The sequence below is a fragment of the Gossypium arboreum genome, chromosome 8 (assembly GCF_025698485.1).
Source record: "Gossypium arboreum isolate Shixiya-1 chromosome 8, ASM2569848v2, whole genome shotgun sequence".
Lineage (NCBI taxonomy): Eukaryota > Viridiplantae > Streptophyta > Magnoliopsida > Malvales > Malvaceae > Gossypium > Gossypium arboreum.
The window spans coordinates 137,165,286-137,186,180 of NC_069077.1; the positions used below are offsets into that span (position 1 = coordinate 137,165,286).

General features: G+C 36.0%; 1 protein-coding gene across 3 annotated transcripts; it reads right to left on the reverse strand.

Moving 5' to 3' along the window:
- Positions 1-1,333: 1,333 nt before the first annotated feature.
- LOC108469575 (transportin MOS14) lies at positions 1,334-19,179 on the reverse strand. 3 transcript variants are annotated; one of them, XM_017770475.2, is made up of 25 exons: positions 18,755-19,179; positions 18,250-18,574; positions 17,974-18,072; positions 17,631-17,849; positions 17,391-17,510; positions 17,133-17,216; positions 16,995-17,054; positions 16,694-16,822; positions 16,338-16,399; positions 15,869-15,925; positions 15,640-15,760; positions 14,493-14,627; positions 13,996-14,076; positions 13,140-13,253; positions 12,960-13,039; positions 12,619-12,754; positions 12,086-12,235; positions 10,556-10,641; positions 10,226-10,413; positions 10,008-10,100; positions 9,338-9,525; positions 9,114-9,225; positions 3,544-3,701; positions 2,553-2,669; positions 1,334-1,953 (listed from the first exon to the last, which is right to left on the reverse strand). In XM_017770475.2, exons 2-25 carry the CDS (start codon positions 18,460-18,462, stop codon positions 1,729-1,731), a joined length of 3,027 nt encoding a protein of 1,008 aa, XP_017625964.1. In that variant the 5' UTR covers positions 18,463-18,574; positions 18,755-19,179; the 3' UTR covers positions 1,334-1,728. The 3 variants fall into 3 exon arrangements, with proteins under 3 accessions (XP_017625964.1, XP_017625965.1, XP_017625966.1); XM_017770476.2 differs by having other exon boundaries at positions 18,250-18,567; positions 18,755-19,173; XM_017770477.2 differs by lacking the exons at positions 17,974-18,072; positions 18,250-18,574; positions 18,755-19,179 and having other exon boundaries at positions 17,644-17,775.
- Between the last annotated feature and the right edge of the window lie 1,716 nt (positions 19,180-20,895).

A 20,895-nucleotide genomic window follows, 5' to 3' on the forward strand; every position in this document is an offset into this window, starting at 1 on the left:
CTAATAACAAATTTTAACCTTTTTAAGGTCATGTTACATTCAAAAGTCCTCCAACTATTGATACTTCTTTTAGCTATTCCACTATCAAAAGCTATAAAAAGATCAACCACTGTAAAATAGTCAACTAACCATGAAAAATTATAAAAATTCTAAATTCCTTACTTAAATTGACATAAATATTATATCAATAGTTTTAATAAGAATTATTCATTACAATCACTAAATAAGTAACTAACCAGACAATATTAGCAAAACAAGGGTGACGATTATTATCTAACCCAAGTACTTTGCTGTTGAAAGTTCTGAAAGATAAATATTTTCTTAGAGCTCTAACCCGAGCTTTACTTAATGCTAAAAGTTGCTAAGATTGGGTTTATGGTAGCATGTTGGTTCAGGGGATAACATTATGGTCCCTGAAGATCCTTGGTTGCCAAGGGACCATGGCTTTTATGTTGATGATAGGGTTGAATTTTTAGAATTCGTCATTTAATATGGAGACGAACAGGCAAGTATGAGATATGCAAAAGTTGCAATTTTTGTTTACGGATAGAGACATTTGGAGTTGGACTATTGCTCAAATTTCGATAGTTTGTATGGGGTAAGGGATAGATTGATTTAGCATTTGGATATAATAAAATAAAAAAGAATGATACAAAGTGAAATCGTAAGGTGAAGGAATGTATGTGATGCTCATTGAAAAATATTTTACCTTTCAAAATACAATTACGAGAGAAATGTGACAATATGAATTTGAGTGGTAAGAGTTGTAATAGGTGATAAGGATACCTCACATAAAAAGCATTTTTACTATTAGAATCTTTGGCGTCGGATGGGTACGTGTACTAACTTTGCTTTGGTTGATTGTTTCAAGGTCTTGTTCGACAATCTTCGCAAGAGGCCTCGGAAGAGTTTTGTATGGTTTGCTGGCGGAATGGATCGGATGTACCTTGCTCAATGGTTTTGTCCTGGGTTTCAGCCTCTTGTTCAGCTTGTAACTGATGGCAGTCATGGTGTGGTAGTGGATGAGGAGTATCGTGCAGGATAACGAGTGCTGTGAAGGAGAATGCAAATGAGCTGCAGTTATTATAACACGACGATACAATGAAGAGCATTCGTGCAATATCTATGTTTTCCAAGGGCTTCTGTTCGCCTACAATAGCGGAAATTATGGCTTTGCAGAAAGCCTTGAAGTAGGCAGTGGATAACCTTGCTGCAAGGAACACCATTATCACTGATGCACAGGACATTCACTTGCAGTATATTCTACAGAGGATGATTGGTCCGAATTTGGCAGTAGGAAAATTTTAAAAAATATATAAACTAAATGGTAGTGTAAATGAATAATTATAATTTGTATTATTAATCTGACAATGTTTTCGAGTCAAGAAAATTGAAATCAATGGTTACATTACATCCCTTTTTAAGTACAATGTATTTCTCTGGCGCAAATAAAAGAGAGAAAAGTAGGGCAGTAATAATTCCCATTTTCAAATGCTCTAGCCCAATGTCCTAATCTCACTTTATAATTGGTCTAACAAAATTGGGGGCAGGGGCCAATACGCTGTACAAGAAGTAGCCTTTACTTTTCAATGGTAACTCCCAGTCCCAGAATTGACTGAGCTTCAATAACCAGATAATTACATTCCCTTTTTATGGCAGTAACAAATGCTTCGAGCAAATGATGTCGAAAGCTGCAGGCAACAAGCGCTTTTTATCTATGGGTTGCAGTCAAGTGAAATTCGGGATATTGCGGTGACTGTCTGCAAACTCTCGGATCACTCGTTTCAGCATCCTCCCTCCTTTCCCTTGCATGTGACCGTAATCACTTGTCCTTCCATTGGAGCTCTTGCTCTCGAGATAATCTGAGGCAGCACCGGCGAGGGCCTTCAACCAAACAGGCACTAGCATTTCAGCTTCTCCCTGCTTCAGATAGTCGGCTGGAAGAGCCTGCACCTGGTGAAACAGAAGAAATTCAACAAATACGACAGATTGAACCAACACAGCCGTTCAAATTAGATGGCCTCTCTCCCTCAGAAACATAATACCATTTATATATAGCATACACGGAACAGTAGGTAGCCTGATCTACTGGTATTTACTATTCCCTCAACATGTACAACTGCGTCAGATAGCTAGGCCTATTTTTGAGTGACTACCATTGTCTTAAGACTACTAGCCACGAAAGCTGACATTTGGCATATCTATTTAAGAAGAAAAGCCTAGCTAAGTCAATTCAGCATTGGCACAATGGTAAGATTGTTCAATGGTGACATGGCCGTCGTGCATTGAACTCACAAAAATAATGTCCTACTTAAACACAGCATATCCAATGAGTGGTCTTGTCAACCCTACATTCATTTGGGCATCTCCATGACATGCATATAGGAGAAGCCAAAATAAAAATCGACATAACAGAATCTAAGTCAAAAGGAAAATCAAATCAGCTGCATATATTTGCTTTATTCACATTGGTTAAGCACTAAGATTTGAACGCACACAGTTAGCAAAGATATTCATATGCATCTTAAAGGAGAAGGAAAGCGAGGACAGACCGCTGCTTGTAACCATGAATGCAAGAATTCCCAAGAAAGAACGGTCTTCCAGGTTGTTCTCTCACTCAAACAGCAAAATGCAGCCAATTGTTGCAATATTGTCGCACACTTGTGGACCTATTAAGTTAAAAGGAAAAGAAGAATGATCTCTGAGCTGTACATATATACATGTGCATGTGCATTCATTTATGCATGACATGCTTTGATATATCATGGAAGGTGAGTGGCTTCATTACCTTTACACTGGATTAAAAATATACAAAAAGTTATAACAAACCAAGATCTGAAGCTAGCAGCATTAATTTTCATAAAATATGCATTTTAGCAGAGGCTTATTTATGAGACCATTACCAGTATACTACAAAATATTGTTTCCATATCTTCTAGTTAATAGAACATTTTCTAATGTCAATGCCACTGGCACAACAAAATGTTCATAGATGCACAACTAATCAACCATAAACAATTTTCCTTTTTTTACGGATTTTCCATTTGCTCCAATTTATGCAGCTACTTCACTACATGATCACCTAGAGTAGAAATTTTATTACATAATCAGAGTGACATGGAAATTGTAGCCCGCTTTCTTGAGGCCCTCTATAAACTCCTCATGTTCCTTTATCACACCTTAGTCCATAACTTCTGTCAGTAAGTAAAACTTATTGTCAAATCATCACCTACCAAGTTGATATATTCTTGAACGCAACCTCAACAATTATTGTATTTGTAAAGAAATGCAAGATTTAAACTTCAATTCTGCACCAAATATTCTCTCATTATCATCTCAATACTTCAACAGATGTTAAGCAAGTCCTAAACATTTAAAATTTCCAAGTTCACAATGAAATATCAGTTAATGCCCTGTAATTAAATTTCAAATGTAATAACAAATACATCATATGACATCAAGAATTTATACCAAAATAAGGAATGAATTTTCAAATGAAATGCAGTCAATAATCTATTAAAGATTCAAGAATACTGAATTTACCCGTGACATTGCTGAGACACCAAGTAAAGCATATACTATATTTGATACAAGTCCCTCCCCACTATGGGAAATAACCTGAATTGATGTGGCCCCAAATGATCCTTCAGGAGAAAAGGACATTGATTCCAACAAAGACGCCAGACCAACTTCTAAGAAACCTAGAAGGCTCAGACAAATCACAAAAAAATCCTTTACCAGGTGATAACTATAACAGAATGTAAACCCCCAAAAAAGGATAAAACAAAAATCATAGAGAACATTCAAGCACACCTAAAGAACAAATACAAGTAATTATAATCACTAACATGGGTCACAATTCAGTAATCCAATCGTGCAATATGTTATGAACAGACTCCTATGTTGTGGGTTCATCTGATATTCTGTATTTGCCAATGCCAAAGAACCTTAAAGAAATCTAATAACAGAAATAGATATATCATACATAAACTGGAACTGCTGAAGCAATGTTGTGTGTTGCCAAATGCTATTGCAGGGATAAAACAGAGTGATCATACATGATACCAGAGTGAATATTACTTCCTACTAACATCCACGCCAAGTGAAGCTCAAATACTACAAGTCAAGCAATATATGTGTATCCATATTAGAGAAAAGGACAAGGAGTTGGTTGGTTTAAAGTGATACACAGGGTAGTTTCTGTAGGAATATTCTGTAAATATTTTAGGAATATTTTGTAGATATTTTTTTTATTAAAATCCCTTATTTTAAGGGATCATATCTCTTATTTAGTATCTTTCCTAACTTAGAGTTTCCTAAAGTAGTGTCATAGGTTGTATATAAAAACTCTGATTTATGTTCTATTTAGTATAAAAAATACTCTGATTTCTACATGGTATCAGCTTAGGTTACGATTTCTTTTTCAACCTAGACCATGTCCGAAACTCCTTCTCCTACTTCGGAGATTACTTCAAATCCAGAAAATTTTTCTAGTTCCGATGCTCCATCAGATTCGTCTGGTCTGACTATCACCTGCCATCGATTGAATGGCAACAATTTTCTTGAATGGTCCCAATCGGTTAAGATTTTTCTCTTGGGCAGAGAAAGATTGGACTACGTTACTGGTGAAATCAAGAAGCCTGCTGTGACTGATGCTGGTTTTGCTAAGTGGATGCGTGACAATGGTCAGGTTATGACTTGGCTCCTTCATTCCATGACCCCGAGTATAAGCAGAAACTTTCTTCTTTACACCACAGCCGCTGAAATTTGGAGTGCAGTCCGCGAAACCTACTCTAGCACGGATAACATTGCTGAATTATATCATGTTGAAGATCAAGCAGCCACTCTTAAACAAGGAACCATGCCTGTTACTCTCTACTACAATACCCTTACTGCTCTTTGGCAACAATTAGATTTGTATGCACATTATGATTGGGTAGATCCAAGAGATGCTGCTCTTTATCAGCAAATTGTTACTCAACGAAGACTTTTTCAATTTCTCCAAGGCTTAAATAAGAACCTGGACGAGGTTCGCGGCAGGGTCCTGGCTATTTCTCCTCTTCCCTCCCTTCGAGAGGCTTTCTCTATGGTCAAGAAGGAAGAAAGCCGAAGGTGTGTGATGCTGTCTGATGAACCATCTTCCACTTCTGAAAGATCTGCCTTACTGACCCATCAATCATCTCCCTCTTCCAAACGGGGGAGACCTTGGTGTGATCATTGCAAAAAGCCCGGCCACTCTAAGGAGAAGTGTTGGAAGCTTCATGGTAAGCCTCAGGACTGGAAGTCCAAGCACTCTCAAGATAATAAATCAAGCCTTGTTGCCACCTCTGTTACTAGTTTCACTAAAGAACAGATTGCTGAACTTCAAAAACTATTTGGAAAGTTTCAAGGGTCTTGTGATAAAAGATCCAGAAGGTAACCTTTCTTCTACTGCATTTTTCTCCTCCCAGTTGACTCCTAATTGGATCCTCGATTCTGGTGCTACGGATCATATGACTGGTAACAAGGCATTGTTTCACAATTTTTTCCATACCTTTGGTAAAGCTGTCAAAACGGCTGATGGTACCTTGTGCAAAATAGAGGGACATGGCACTGTTATTCTCAATGAATAGATTGCACTTAAAATGTTCTCTTTGTACCAAATCGGCGTGCAATCTCATCTCTGTTAGTAAATTGTCCATAGACTTGCCTTTGCTCTGTAATTTTTAATGATCGTGATTGTACTTTGCAGGCACTGAACTCGAAGAAGATGATTGGTAAGGCCAGCTTGCATAATGGTCTCTACATCCTCCCTACCTCTCCTAAAATCGAGATCTCCAAGTCATTTACCGCTTTAGGAAAAGTTGATCTTGTTATGTTATGGCACTTTCGTTTAGGCCATCCTAGTTTCCAATACCTTGCAAAATTGTTTCTGCTCTATTCATTAATAAAAGGCCTAATTCTTTTCTTGCAAAGTTTGCTCTCTTGCCAAACATACTAAATCATCTTATTTTCCTTCTACATACAAGCCTTCTTACCCTTTTGCTTTGACCCATAGTGATATTTGGGGCCCTTCTCGGGTGAAGAATGCTGATAATTGTAAGTGGTTTATCACTTTTATTGATGATCACATGAGGATAACTTGGACTTATTTGCTGAAAGATAAATCTGAAACTGCTAGTGTTTTTGTGCAATTTTATAACATGGTTCTCACTCAATTTGGGTCTAAAATCCAGCTCTTTAAATCGATAATGGCGGTGAATTTTTGCTAGGTCTTTAGGTGATTTTTTAAGGAAAAAGGCATAGTTCAGATTAGCTCTTGTGTTGGAACCCCACACAAAGCGGCATTGCCGAAAAGAAAAATAGGCACCTTCTTGAAGTTACTCGTTCTCTTCTATTTACCACTAATGTTCCTAAATATTTGTGGGGAAGCCTTATTAAGCGCCACATATTTAATCAACCGGATGCCTAGTAAGGTTTTAAAATTTCAAACGCCTCAATCTATATTTTTGCAGCACTTTCCTCATTTTAAGCCTATCTCCTCCATTACGCCACTTAAAATTTTTGGCTGCTTTGTTTTTATCCAAAATATTGCTCCTAATAAGTCCAAGTTAGATCCTAAGTCTTTAAAATGTGTATTGGTTGGGTATTCTTCACTTAAGAAGGGTTATAAATGCTATCATCCTCCTTCTAAACGATTTTTCACCACTATGGATATAACATTTAATGAGCGAGATTCCTATTTCACTCAAAGCTGAAATTTGGGAAACATGGAGTGATTTTCAGCCACAACAGTATCTCCTCCTAATCTTCATTCTCAACCTTGAATTGCCATTTTGTTCGCCATTACCTGCAGATCATCACTGTGAATGCTCCCATTGATTCTCTGTAGTACCTATGACTAATTCACCTACACCCACTTTAAAGCAGTCTTCCGAAAATACACCTACTCCAATTGACAGTCTTCAAAAACACCACCACCCAAATAGCTTCGTGTCTACACAAGAAAAGAAGACATATCCACGAGACTGTTTTGCAATCGATTCTTGCCGAGAATTGGATTTGGGTCCGATTGCGAAATGGAAGAAGAAATCGGTAAGTCCACTACTCTAGATGACTTTCCTATTGCTATTAGAAAAGGGGTTAGACAATTGCAACAAGCATCCTATTGAAAAATTTCTGGTTATAATTCATTGATGCCGTCTTTTCAAGCATTTACAGCAACTTTGGATAAAGAACGAGTTCCCACAAGCATAGTTGAAGCTCTAAAGGATCCAAAATGGAGAAGGGTCATTGAAGAGGAAATTTGTGCACTAGAGAAAAATGCTACTTGGACCATTACTGAGACCTTCCTCAAGGAAAAAAGGCTGTCGGTTTGTAAATGGATCTTTGCTGTAAAGTATAACTCCAATGGCAATATCCAACGATACAAAGCTAGACTAGTGGCGGAGGTTTCACGCAAACATATGGGATAGACTTCACGAAACTTTTGCACTGTGGCAAAGCTTAACACTATTCGAGTACTCTAAGTTTGGCTGTAAATTGCGATTGGAAATTACACCAACTTGATGTAAAAAACGCATTTCTTAATGGCAAGCTTGAGGAAGAAGTCTATATGCAATTGCCACCTGGCTCAAAGTCTATTGAAGGTAGCAACAAGGTTTGCAAGCTCAACAAGTCTCTATACGGGTTAAAACAATCACCCAGAGCTTGGTTCGAGAGGTTCACTAAAGTCATTCTTCAAAATGGCTACAAGCAGTCCCTTGCCGATCATACGCTTTTCATCAAGGTAACTTCTACAAATAAGAAAGCTATCCTAATTGTGTATGTGGATGACATCATTCTTCTTGGAGATGATGAGGAAGAGATTAGCAATTTGAAGAAGTTGTTAAGCAGGAATTGAAACCAAGGACTTGGGAAAGCTAAGGTATTTCCTAGGAATGGAGGTGGCAAGATCAAAAGAAGGACTTGTGATCAACCGGAGAAAGTATGTACTTGATTTACTCAAAGCTGGTTTTCTTGGTCGTAAGCCGGTGATACACCAATGGAGGCAAACTTGAGATTCAATAAAGAAGATGAGTCCTTAGTAGACAGAGAGAAATTTCAAAGGTTAGTTGGGAAACTAATCTACTTATCCTTGACAAGGCCGGATATAGCTTTTCCGTAAATGTGATAAGTCAACACATGACTAATCCTCTTGAAGAGCATATGGCGTGACAAATAGAATTCTCAAGTACTTGAAGAAAACTCCGGACACGGCTTAATGTTTAAGAAGACACAAGATGAAGCTGTTAAGATTTTTACAGACTCTAGTTGGTGGAGATCTCACCGAAAGAAGATCCACTAGTGGGTCTTGCACTTTTGTTTGGGGTAACCTTACAACTTGGAGAAGTAAGAAACAATCTGTTGTTTCAAGAAGTAGTCTTGAAGCTGAATTTAGAGCACTAGCTTTGGGGATATCTGAAGGAATTTGGCTACTTAAATTACTAAAAGAACTTGGCACAAATCGGGAGGATCACTTTGAAGTTTTGTGTGATAATCAATCGCCATTCAGATTGCCAAGAACCCATTCAACATGACCGAACAAAGCATGTTGAAATTGATAGGCATTTTATTGTTGATCAAGTCAACAAAAGACAGCCACTCTTTCTTACATTCCTTCGGAAGGATGATTGCGACATTCTTACCAAGGCTTTGCCAAAACACATGTTCAATAAATTCCTATTCAAGCCGGGATTATACAATGTATATTCTCCGACTTGAGGGGAGTGTAGGAATATTCGTAAATATTTTAGGAATATTTTGTAGATATTTTTTATTAAAATCCCTTATTTTAAGGGATCATATCTCCTATTTAGTATCTTTCCTAACTTAGAGTTTCCTAAAGTAGTGTCATAGGTTGTATATAAAAACTCTGATTTATGTTCTATTTAGTATAAAAAATACTCTGATTTCTACAGTTTCCAAAGACAAAATTGAAACTGTAGACATCAGTTGATTGCTTCCTTAAATAACACCATTCTAATTGTGATTGTTAGGATGACAGATCCCATTGAGAGTATAACAACTAGTGTCTCTTATCTTTGATCTCACAAGTACAGGGAAGCAAGTAGTAGTTAACATGAAGTGCTTACAAGATAAGTATGACATAGCTGCAAGTGCTGCCCCGCGATGCATAGCAGTGCAGCATATAGCTGCCTTTTGAAAAGAAATTTCTAGAAGAGCACCAGATGCAGCCAACACTTCCTGAGATTTTTATTGAACAGCAAAAAAGAACATTCGAATTATTTCCTTCCAGAAGGCTAGTCTTAATAAAATGTGTAAAAGGATAAACAGTGAAATAAGAAGTATACTACACCTTACGAGAACTACGAACAAATGTTGATGCAAAATTTGTGTACGCCTCTACTAGGTCAGGCTCTTGGTCACATACATAAGAAGAATTAAGGGCCCTTACTGAAGATGCTTGAGTAAATCGTTCAAATGTGCTAATGAACAAAGGACCATACCCCTCTTTGAGACCAAACTCTTCGATAACAAGAGAAGCTGAGGAGGAGTAAATATTTTGTAAAAGAAAGCTCATTGAATGCTGCTATCTACTATAATATAAATTAAATAAGTATGCATGTGAGCATTTGATATGTGACTACAGCATGCCATGTGCCATATTTACTTCTTGGGAAAAGAAAAAAATAGCATCCACATTATACTACCACATCAGAAAACACCGGCCAAAAATATCAGTGATAAACAAGAAGATTATTACTCCATATTTTGGTTCAGAACTAGAGGATAAAAATTGGCTATATAAGAAAAATGCACTATACAAACCATCTTAAGCAACCGCAACTGTACTTTAGATAATTCTTCAATCATGAGGAAAGATAATAATGATAATTCAGAAGGGCTATTGAGCACTATTATGTCAAATACAAAGTAGACTTTGTATTTATTACAAGATTACTGGAAAAAAATACCATAATACCTAATTGCACCAATTGCTTCAAAACTAGAGCCTGCGTACTTACCAGTTCTGATGTAGCATTCATGACCTTGAAATGACAAAAAGTTTGTAGACAAGCAATCTAATATCTTGGGCAGAAGCATTTCAAAGTGCTCCCCTGCATAATTAAGCAACATCCAGCATTGTAGCATCATGCAATCAAAAGACTCCATGCCCCCAAGTAAAACCCCAATAGTTGATCCTAGAAAAGGAAAGAAAAAAAGGTGAAACATTGTCCAGCACCTGAGGATTGAATTGCCAGCGAAAGAGCACGACAAGCTGCAGTAGATAAACTACTGTTCTCCATATGTTCTGATCTAAAAAGCTTCTCCAGCATAGGCCAAAAAACCCTAATTACAGCAATGATGGGATTATCAGCCGAAGCCTCAGACAGCAGAGGCATTTCTAGATGACTGAAGACAATTCCCATCCTGAAAAACCAGACAACCAAAGATTACACCTCAACTCAAATAGCCACATATCCCATCTGAAGCTCCACCAATGATAGAGTACAACAGCAAAAACTGCATCGAGTAAAGAGTGATATCCAATTCATTACTCTGAATAGAATACCTGTGCAGCCCTCTCGTTGCAAGGCCCAAAATTTGTGTATAAGCAGCTGGATTCTGTCTTAAAGAATGGTTATTATCATCCTCAATCTGAAAGAAAAATAGGCAGTTAGTTTAAATCCAAAACTTAAGAATGTAAAACAACAAAGTCTGCAAAAGTCAATATCAAAAGGAATACAAAGAAGATGCTTCCACAATAAAATTCAAAAAGAGCTGAGTGGTGAATTGACAGTGACATCAAGAACTAAGCAAATAAAATCTAGAGACATTTATTCATTCTCATCTGACAACTGCTCCCTCCAATGTCTACAACACATCTCTCTTTCCAATCAGATGTGTATCTAACACAAAAGCACCCCTCTCAGTATCATTCAGCTTATATTATGACTAAACTGTCCTTGTGAACTTATTATCAACCACCATAGAACAACACCGCACCCTACACCAATCTAAGAGGACAGACAGAATCTAAGATTATGGAGTAACGGCTGGAGTAGAAAACATACAAAAACCTACATGAAGAAACCAGCTAGTATTTTTATTCAAAGGACAATTACTGTTGATTCTCTAAGCTCACCCAGTTTTTGCAGACAGTAAGCAATCTTCACACTGAACCATTACTATATAACACTGAAGCATGTCAAAAGTAATGCTCATATTGTAGACAAAAGTTTTACTCCTCAAAGAACACTAAAATCTCACATACAAAATAGCAGCAAGTGTGCTAAGCAGAATATAAAGGTATACATTCTTATATATCCAATGACTGCAAGTTTGTCTCATTTTTATTCATAATACTCTCATTATGTTTTCTAATTCCCATATATCTCAACAAATAAGAGCTGCACAGTTAAAATGCTTAAAACAAAAGTAGTTTGGTGAAAGAAGACTAGCATAACAAATGGCATGCTGATGAAACATTTTAACACAACAGAAAATTGAAGATACCATGTGACTTGATATCAAGAAAGTAATACATAGCAGAACATTATCTGGTACGAAGTCGTAAGATTAGACTGAAAGCAAAATAAAGATATCCTACGTAGTTGATCCAATTTCATTACAAAGTACAAATCTGAAAGAATCTAAAAACTTTATATTTTGTCTTAGTGCCCATCTAACTACTGGCTTATGTCTAAGCTATACCTGAGTAGAAGTATGTGCTACCTTATACATATCTCACCAGTTGTAGTTATCATATCAGACCAGTTTTACTCTACAGCGAAACAGTTCCAATCGCTCTTCACTCCAGCATCATCATGCTAAGTTACTATCTCAAATTGCAATACCTCATGGTAATTGTCACAATAGCAGGCAGAAAGTGCAACATCCATTAAAAGAAATCACAACTTTTTTTATTAGCTCCTTTACAACCAATTCCTTGATTTAGACTTTTTAAAGCTAACAACTTGCTTCGGTGAATCATGGAAGAATTTTGTACAACCCAGTTAATACAGCTACTAGTAACAACACCAAAAGGGAAAATAAGAACAGAACCATAATAATAGACCAAGTACTGTAAAAAGAAACTGACAAGTTTCCCAATAGCATCATAGCTAGATGATAGCAATTTAGACAACAAGTTGTTCTGCAGCTCTTTGTTGGAAACATAACCAAGGACTAGGCTGATTGCAGTAACAACTTCTTCTTCATCTTCCAAAGGAAGACACTTCTTCTCCAAAGCCTGTAGGAAGAAATGATAAAGAAATCAGAAAACAGGATAATGAACAATATAATTAGCAAGTACCTATTTCAATGAGATATACTACAGCAATAGAAGAGGCAGAGAGGAAAAAGAACATGATAACAAGAAAACAAATTAAATAAAACCAAAAATAATAACAATCAGGAACATGTTCGCAACCAGATGTCGTTAACCTGTTTGATGATCAGTTATATGTAATGAGTTATTCTGAAGTTATGCTTATGAAACAGTAAGCATGAAAAATGACATGGCTTGGAGAGTATACATGTATCTCAAATAAATCCAGAAAGCTTAACCACAATTAGATGAAGTATTAAGTATTTCCACTTTAAAAGAATAAAAAGAACACGAAGAATAGTTACCTCTCCTATCCACATAAAGATATCCAAATTTGATGGCTCATACATCACAGCAGAAGCATCTTCACAAAGTTTACGGAGGGCAGAGGCACAAGCATTTGAGGAGAGAGGTTCTGAAATCCCTGCAGCAAGAAATAATCTGGAAGTAGCAAATTAGTGAGACAATGAAACAGTGCTTCACAGAAAAATTAATGATAGATGTTGCACAATAAATCTTTTTTTCTCTCCTCCCATAAAACATTTCCCTATCATAACAGACAATTATTTCTGTAAAGAATCAAAAACATAAATCTAGTAGAAAAGGAGCACATCATTGCTAAACAATAGGAAACGGGCATCCTTACAGTAAAGGTCTAGCATTAGTTTCCAGGGTAGATATCAACTTGGAATAGGAACCAATAACATCTGCCACTGATCTGTAAACCTAGTTAAGAGAAAATTCCTCCTGAGCAAAATCATTTTTTAACAAACATACATTAAGAAATAATATTCATTGCAAATTAACCAATAACAAACTGACATACAATGCACATGAATCCCTTGAGGTCATCAGAAGGCCAGGAAGACAGCACTGTAACCAACTGCATAACCACTGAGAAATCAAAAGTTTGGCCTCCTTGCAGAACTACATCAGAAACCTGTAATTGCAGGATTCCCACATTATTAATGTTACAAGAAAATATGAGAAACCATACACTTGTGAAGAGTCAAAAAAGATTCCTCCAGTCATATCTCTTATGAAACATATTACAAAACCTATTGAGGAGTTGCACAAGGATATAACATTAGGTTGATGCCACATTAACAGATGCTTGGAAAAGCTAGAACTTTTCGAACATCAAAACAGTGAACTGTGACAAGTGTGACTTAGGCTTCGTTTGGGGCGGCGGTGCGGTGCGGTGCGTTTAGCTTACTTTTTGTCTCACGCTACAGTATCGCTACAGTATCTAATCTCACTGCCACCGCTGTTTTTACACTAACCGCAGGTAAACGCACCGCCCATTCAAACTCACCTTTAAACATAAAATAGATGGAACACAAAAACCTTCAAGAGAGGTGTAAGACAAAAGGACGTACCCATTAAATGCAAAATATGGACATACATATGTTACATTTGCACATGTATAGATTTAATGCATACAACCTCATTGACCATTAGCGCAAGCGGTAAAAACAGTAAATTGGAGTTGGTAGGAGTTCATCATAAAAATTAAAAGGTATACAAAATGGCATCCCATCGAACACCAATTGTCAGGATCAGTCAGCAAATAACTCATACTGTGCAAGACTTTTAGTAAGCTCAGGAAGATGGAAAATGAATAAATTCACCAAGAATTCAGAAGAAACAAAAACCAGTACAAAGGTGCACATTGTCCTTACCACATTGAGGGCAAACAATTTGATTTCCACCTCTTTCCAAGGTATTGCCACGTTTGTGGAAAACCAACCACTGAAGAAAAGCTGCAAATTGAAACAAGAATAAAATGATACAAGATAGAAAGAACACCATATTTTACAATGGAAGCAACTATGGGGAAAAATTCATGAAAAATACAAATAAAAACATGCTAGAATTATTGGTGTATTATATATGCTGATTAACATTCCTCGCAAATAGGTAAGCAGGCAAAATTAACTGAGGGTTCTCCAAATATGTAATAGTGAAATGAAGGTGAAGCCATGTTGGTTCCCAAACTTCAGTGATCATCATAGCATACTAAACTTGACCAATATACAAAACAAACACTTGAAGAGGCATCAAAAAGAATTAAACCAACAAATATGAACTTCATCTTTACGCAAGAGATATCATCAACCAGAACAAATATTAAAACAGGAAAACCACATAAACTTGGATTATTATACAGTATCAGCACCTTCTGTACAAATGTAGCAGGTTGTAGTAGCTGACATATATCCACCAAAAGTTCAACAAGATTCATCCTCAATTGGACAAGACCATCAGCTAAGTCGAAAGTTCTACTCTCATCGCTAAATGTAGATTCATCCACCTACAAAAGACAATTTCAACAAGTTAGTCCTTATTATAACCAAACATCCACCAGCACACGCACACGTCACACATAACACAAAAATGCTAAGTGATATTGAACAGATAGTTAAATTAAGTTGCAGCAATTAAATTAAGTTGCAGCAATGATTCAGCCTTTGAGACAACCATTAAAGTAAGCATTCATGTCAATTGCTGAGTTACTAAAAGTATATCATAGATGAGCAAATTAGGGGACATCAACCCAATTAATCCCATAAGGGTGAGCAGTAGGACTAGCGATTAATCATTTAGACCCCTTTTCTCACCTATCAGCATGTATTAATAATAAAAAACATGAAAGTGAAGAACAGATCTGATATCCACTGAAAATGTGTTCAGATAGTATAGTTCTAAAAAGGCTTTCATGTCCAAGAAGCATTCAAATAAAGACCAATTACATCACTAGGCTACAAGAGTAGCAGAGCTCTATTGAGGTTTCCAAACACATTCATCCAAACGCAAAAGGTGTACAATTTGACCTCCACTGCAAATTAAAGGATGGTTCAGCATGACAACAGAATGCAGCAACTCAAGACAATAAATAAAAGAATGCACTATGCAGCTCAGAATTAAGCTTAGACCCCAAAATGACACGACCTATCATTTTGTTCAAATAATTCAGTTTCCTTTGTCCTTGTGCTTCAACCAAAAAATCTGCTGTTTTGATCAAGATGCTAATACAATTAACCTGAAAAACTGAAAATAAAATTTAGCCAAACTAATTGAGACATCCATAAGTTGGCTCCCATTGGTTGCAATATCACTACTTACTTGCAGCTTTACTTTTAGCTTTTTCAGTTTTTTTTTTTTTTCTGTTCGCAGGACAAAAAATCTAATTTCCGCAAATGACTAAATTGAGTGCCAGAGCAAACATGATAATTACAAATCTTGGTTACACCCATGAATTTTTTCCTTTTTCATAGAGAGAATAGAAAAGATAGCAGAGGGCAAGTAAAGGATTAGGAAATAACCTGAGCACGTAGCAAAAGGGCATCAAGTAATGCTGAGAATACAGAAAAAAACATGCCTTCGACATTTTTTTTATTGGTACCATTAACATCAGGGCCAAGTATATAGCTTGCAAGACTAGACCTGGAAATGAAAGAAGACTGAGATCCTCCAAATAACTAAATTCAATAAAATAGGAAAAAATTTATACTGCAAAACAATATTTGTTTCCACAAATGTTTTGGGAATTACCAAAATTGCAAAGTTGAGTCTGCAATATCCCAGTCTTCACAGGGAAAAGCCACACAGCTGAAAGCAGAAATTACAGGTTATATGCTGAATTTGTGGTTAAAAGAAGGCAAGGAAGAGATTTATGAATAAAAAGCACATGATAACAAAACTATTACAAAAATACAGAAAATTATTGAGGAGAATGCATCCCATCATGGGCCCTTCTCAAATTGTCTTCCCTTTTGCATATTATGATTCATCTCATACTTATGCTGGATCTATTACATGTTTAACAGATCTTTGACACATGATTCTCAATTTAGTTACCATAAACCTGCCAAAGCAAATGGTTATCTGTTCATTTTACCACAATTGGATTTTGACAGAGCAAGGCAAAGGATGAATATGGGAAAAACATGTTCAACAGCCTTCACAGCAATATCAGAATGCAATTGTGATGGTGAATTGAAAGTGTAGATCAAAACATCACCTCAACAGAGCATCTGTCAGTGCACGTGCCTCAGCACTTGCCTCTACAATCAACGATGGTGCCTATAGATAGAAAAAATGGGAAAGGTTAATAAGCAATGAGATGCCCTACATAAAATTGTCCGTGTACATGTGAAACCAGTGTTTACAACGGAGCAAGGTGCAAGCAAGGCACCAAAACCCATATATTGCCCCAAGGCACGGGGTGCAAAACAAATGGCACTCACCTGAGTGAAGCAATACGCAACGGATATGTATGTATATGCCAAAATTAAATATGTGTCTGATAATAAATCTAAAGAGTGGCCTAATAAAAACATTATTATTAACGCCCATGAGACCAAACAAAATACTTACAGCCTGCCCAATTTCGGACATCAAACATGCAAGGCCACCAATCACCTTCACATCTCCCCCAGTAAGCGCAGGTAAAAGAAGCATTTCTTTAAGAAAAGGTACTCTGCATAGCAAAACTTGAGGAAGCCCCTATGAAAACAAGCATAACAGAAACTAGATAAACATATGTAACAAACAAATTTACAAACAAGTAAAGCAAAGAACAAAGGCCCGAAAGCAGACTATTGCACAGGAAAAAATGAGTTAAATAAATAGTTAGTCACATCAAACTGCAACTTCAAAAAATTTGGCAGAACAATACCTCATGACGACTCACTAGTTCAACAAGAACTTCAATGGCCAAGTCAAATGAAGAGGATACCTACAACCACCAGAGCAAATATAAGTATATTATAACTACTTGAGCTCAAAAGTCATTATATTGATAGTGAAAGTTTACCTGCAGTGAATTGAATACAAAATTAAGCAATGGATGTGTTGGAAATGAACCTTCAGGAATCTCAGAGAAGCACCCAGCTCGAACCTAAATAAATAAGAGTAATTGGATAATGAGAGCCATATAATCAGTTGTGTAACAGGCTCTTCTTTCTTGTTTTGTGAGTGTGTGTTGTAAATAAAAACGTGTGAACTCAGGCAGATGTAGCAATAAAAAATGCTATTGTGCTAGGACTGACATAATTTTGATTAACCATCTTACCCAACTGAGTAAGCATCGGAGAACTTTTCTGTTCCTTTCATTTGGTTGCAGGCCACCTTGAAACTTATTTTCAGATTGTTGGAGTAGGAATTCTATAACCATGGGAGTATGAGAAAGAAGCTGCTTTACATAGAAAATAGCAATGATGATAAGTGTTCAATAAAAACGCAGCAGCCCTGGAGAGTAAAATTAAACACAAAACTAGAGAGGGTGGCAAGCACAAAATGGAAAATAGTAGACCTCTTGGCCATACTGGTTTCTGTGGGATGCACTTATTTCAGTATTTTGGGTGTCAACAATTTCTTCTGGAAGAACAGTGAGCATCTCAAGTACGGCAACAATCCCATCATTCTGAGTCCGGAGATTTTGTAGACTATAAAACAGCTGCTCAATAGGTTTCCCATGCTCAACAGAACGAAGTATAAGAGCAGATAGTGCAAGGCAGATTTGGGTTAAAAGCTGTTATCAAGAGAAGAAAATAAGCTTAGCAAGGACAGGATCTTTTTCTTTCTACAGAAAAATAAAATAAAATAATATGGTTTAAACAGAGAAAGTCTTCAGACAAAAAATAAAAAAGCAGCACCTGTGGAGGTCCCGAACTTAACCTTTTAGCAGCCACAAGAAGGGCATTAAGCAAAGCATCTTTAACTCCTAACTGCAAATAATACCCTTCATTCTGGATCTGCAACAAAATATTTGGGAAATAAAAGAGTATTTTTATATAATCCCAAAATCTCAATACTAGTAAAAACAACCTGAACACTTTGAGAAAAAGTAAGTATGTATAGAGAGAAAACAAGCCTGGTGCTATTAATGAACTCCTTCAAAGATATAAAAATTCTCCAAAAAGTGAGGATACCTTCCGTTTGAGAATCTGAGCCGCAAAAAACTCCACTTCAAAATCAGAGGGACAAGGTTGATGATCGGAGGTAAGAATGGAGGTGGCGACCTCCCAGGCTGCCTCAGTCTGCTGGAATTGAACCAACCACTGATTGGCTGCAACGCGGTTAGAAGATTCAGTGTCGTGATTCAGCACATGGACTGCCTGCGCCACCTTCATCTGCAGCTCCATTTTTCTGATTCTAAAATGCTTAACCAAGCATCAAAAGCCAACGGTGGGAGACCACACGACGATGCCAGAAATTCCTTTGATTCATTACTTCATTTCCCTTTCTCACTAATTCCTTGAAGAAGAGCCAAAATTAATCATGCCAATAAATGAAAATTATATAAATCAAATAAATTAGAACAAAGTGAAGTCAAAAGCTACCCTAGTAAGATATGAATTCAATACAATTTCCTGCAAATCAAAGCAAAATGATATTCGCAATTTTAAATTTTCTAAACAAGAAAAAAAAACTAACCTTTGAATTTCGGGATTTAAATGGAGAAAGAAGGGTGAAGCAAATGAAGTGAGACGGCTGATTCTAGGCCTGACAGCAGTGGGTCATCCCTTATGAGCAGCTTTTCAAGTTTTCATTTAGGGTACAAATAAAGGAAAAGGAAATGAGGGCAGAAAGAAGGAAGACCACAAAGGTGGAAAGTAGAAGTAGCAGAAACGGCGGAAGAAAGGATAGAGGTGCTGCCTGATGACGGCGAGAGAGTATAATTTTAGGATTGCAACACTGAGGTCGAGGGGTAAGCGACGACGGAGAGAGAAAATGAGGGAATAAAAATATAAAATGAAAAGAGAAAAATGCTGAGTTTCTAGGGTTCCCCAAATTATTGCGACGGACGATAAATCATTACTACGGACTGTTCGTCGCAAATATTTCTTTTATCTTTTACCAAATTACACTTTGTTTTATGTAAATATATACATAGTTTATAATTTAATCCTAGTATTTGGATATGAGTTAAGTAAAAAAAAAAAAAAAAAGGAAAGACAATATTTTTGGCTAATGGATTTGTTGATTCGGTTTGATTAAATAAATTATTAAAAATTAAAAAAAATATTTTTTTGATCTGTGTTAATTTATAAATTAAATTGATTCAAAACCTTAAAAACTTCCTTATTTTTCCTTCAAAGCATTTACTTAATATCTTTTGTTTTGCCCAACGGAGGTGTTAGTCTCTCGGTTGGTTATCACTCGTTTTTTTCTCTCTCCCACCAACTTTTTATTTCTTTTTTTTCTTTTTCTCATTCACTTTACATGTCTTCTCTCTTTTTTAGTTTGCAGATCTATTTTGTAGATATCTTTATTGTCTTTACAAGTTGTGATAAACAGATGACGATGTATGGCGTTCACTAAAACTCTATCGGCCACCAATAGTGATTTCACGAGTCGATTTGGAACCATGTTATCTTTTAAGTTTTATATGTTTTTTTTTCTATTGTTTAATAAGTCTTCAATTTTAAAAGTTTTTATTTGCTCTTGTAGCATGGTTTTTAGTATTGTTTATACATATAATCTTAATTTTACAAGTAATTTTAAGGATGGTTTTGTTGTCATCCTCTATAATTTGGTGAACGCTTGATTTTTTTGTCGATTTTTGCTCGCCACTTTGGACTATTCGGGACTAATTTTCTTATCATGTTAAATGCTTGCAATAGCTCCAGATATGCCGTGTTTGAGTTGTAACAAAGTCAATTGTCAACGTGTGATAATATTCTATTGATGCTGAGACTAAAGCTTTTATTGTGTTGATGGAGCTTGTCATTCACTATCTACAACGAGTATTTATTATTATTTTTTCCTTAAAAAATTTACCTTTAAAAAAAAGTAAGGCAATAGGGTCTATTATTATAGTATTTAACTTTTAGGATTAAGTTTAATTTGGATGAGCAGTGCGTTTAGTATAAAAATAGTAGTGGTGGTGAGATTATATATTATGACAATAACGTAGCGTGAGATAAAAAAAAAAAACTAAACGCACCGTATTGCACTGCACTGCATTGCACTGCATCACATCAAGCCACCCATCCAAACCACACATTAATTTAGCATTACTGTTGAGAAGTGCTTTCAAAAAGTGTTGTGAAAAAATGCTTATCAGAAATGATTTTGAAAAGTTTAGTTTAAGATTTGAGTATTTAGCATTCTTTGTGAAAAATATTTTCAAAGAGATAAAATGTAATTTGAATATATAACCTATAATACATAAACTTAACAAATTAAAATATTCTTTGTATTTGAATTAAGTTTCAAAAATGGTAATAATTGTATACCTAATATAAATATTAAAACTTTAACATTAGCATTTGCAATTTAAAGTGAATTCATTAAACTACAAGCTATGACATCTCTTATTAATTTCATTTCATAATCACTTGAATTGTTTGGTTCCCCGTCATCATCGTTTTCTATATCATTCACATATTTTGGGTCAATAATATTCCCATATGCCCTGCCAATATTTCTGTGGTCCATAAAATTTGCATCATTTTGATAGACAAGTTTTTAGATAAATTTGTGTATCGTCATTTTAACAATAACGATCATCATTTGCTTTTCAAAACTATAACTTGACATATCCCTTAAAATGACACATTTTTTTTTCAAAA

Excerpts from the sequence above, each read along its gene's own strand:
- LOC108469575 (XM_017770475.2), bottom strand. The coding sequence starts at position 18,462 with ATGGAGCTGCAGATGAAGGTGGCGCAGGCAGTCCATGTGCTGAATCAC. Across the intron at positions 15,761-15,868 it reads GACTCAACTTTGCAATTTTG|GTCTAGTCTTGCAAGCTATA; the intron begins GTAATTCCCAAA and ends TTTCATTTCCAG. Across the intron at positions 10,642-12,085 it reads ATGATGCTATTGGGAAACTT|ATTGAGGATGATAATAACCA; the intron begins GTCAGTTTCTTT and ends TTTTTCTTTCAG.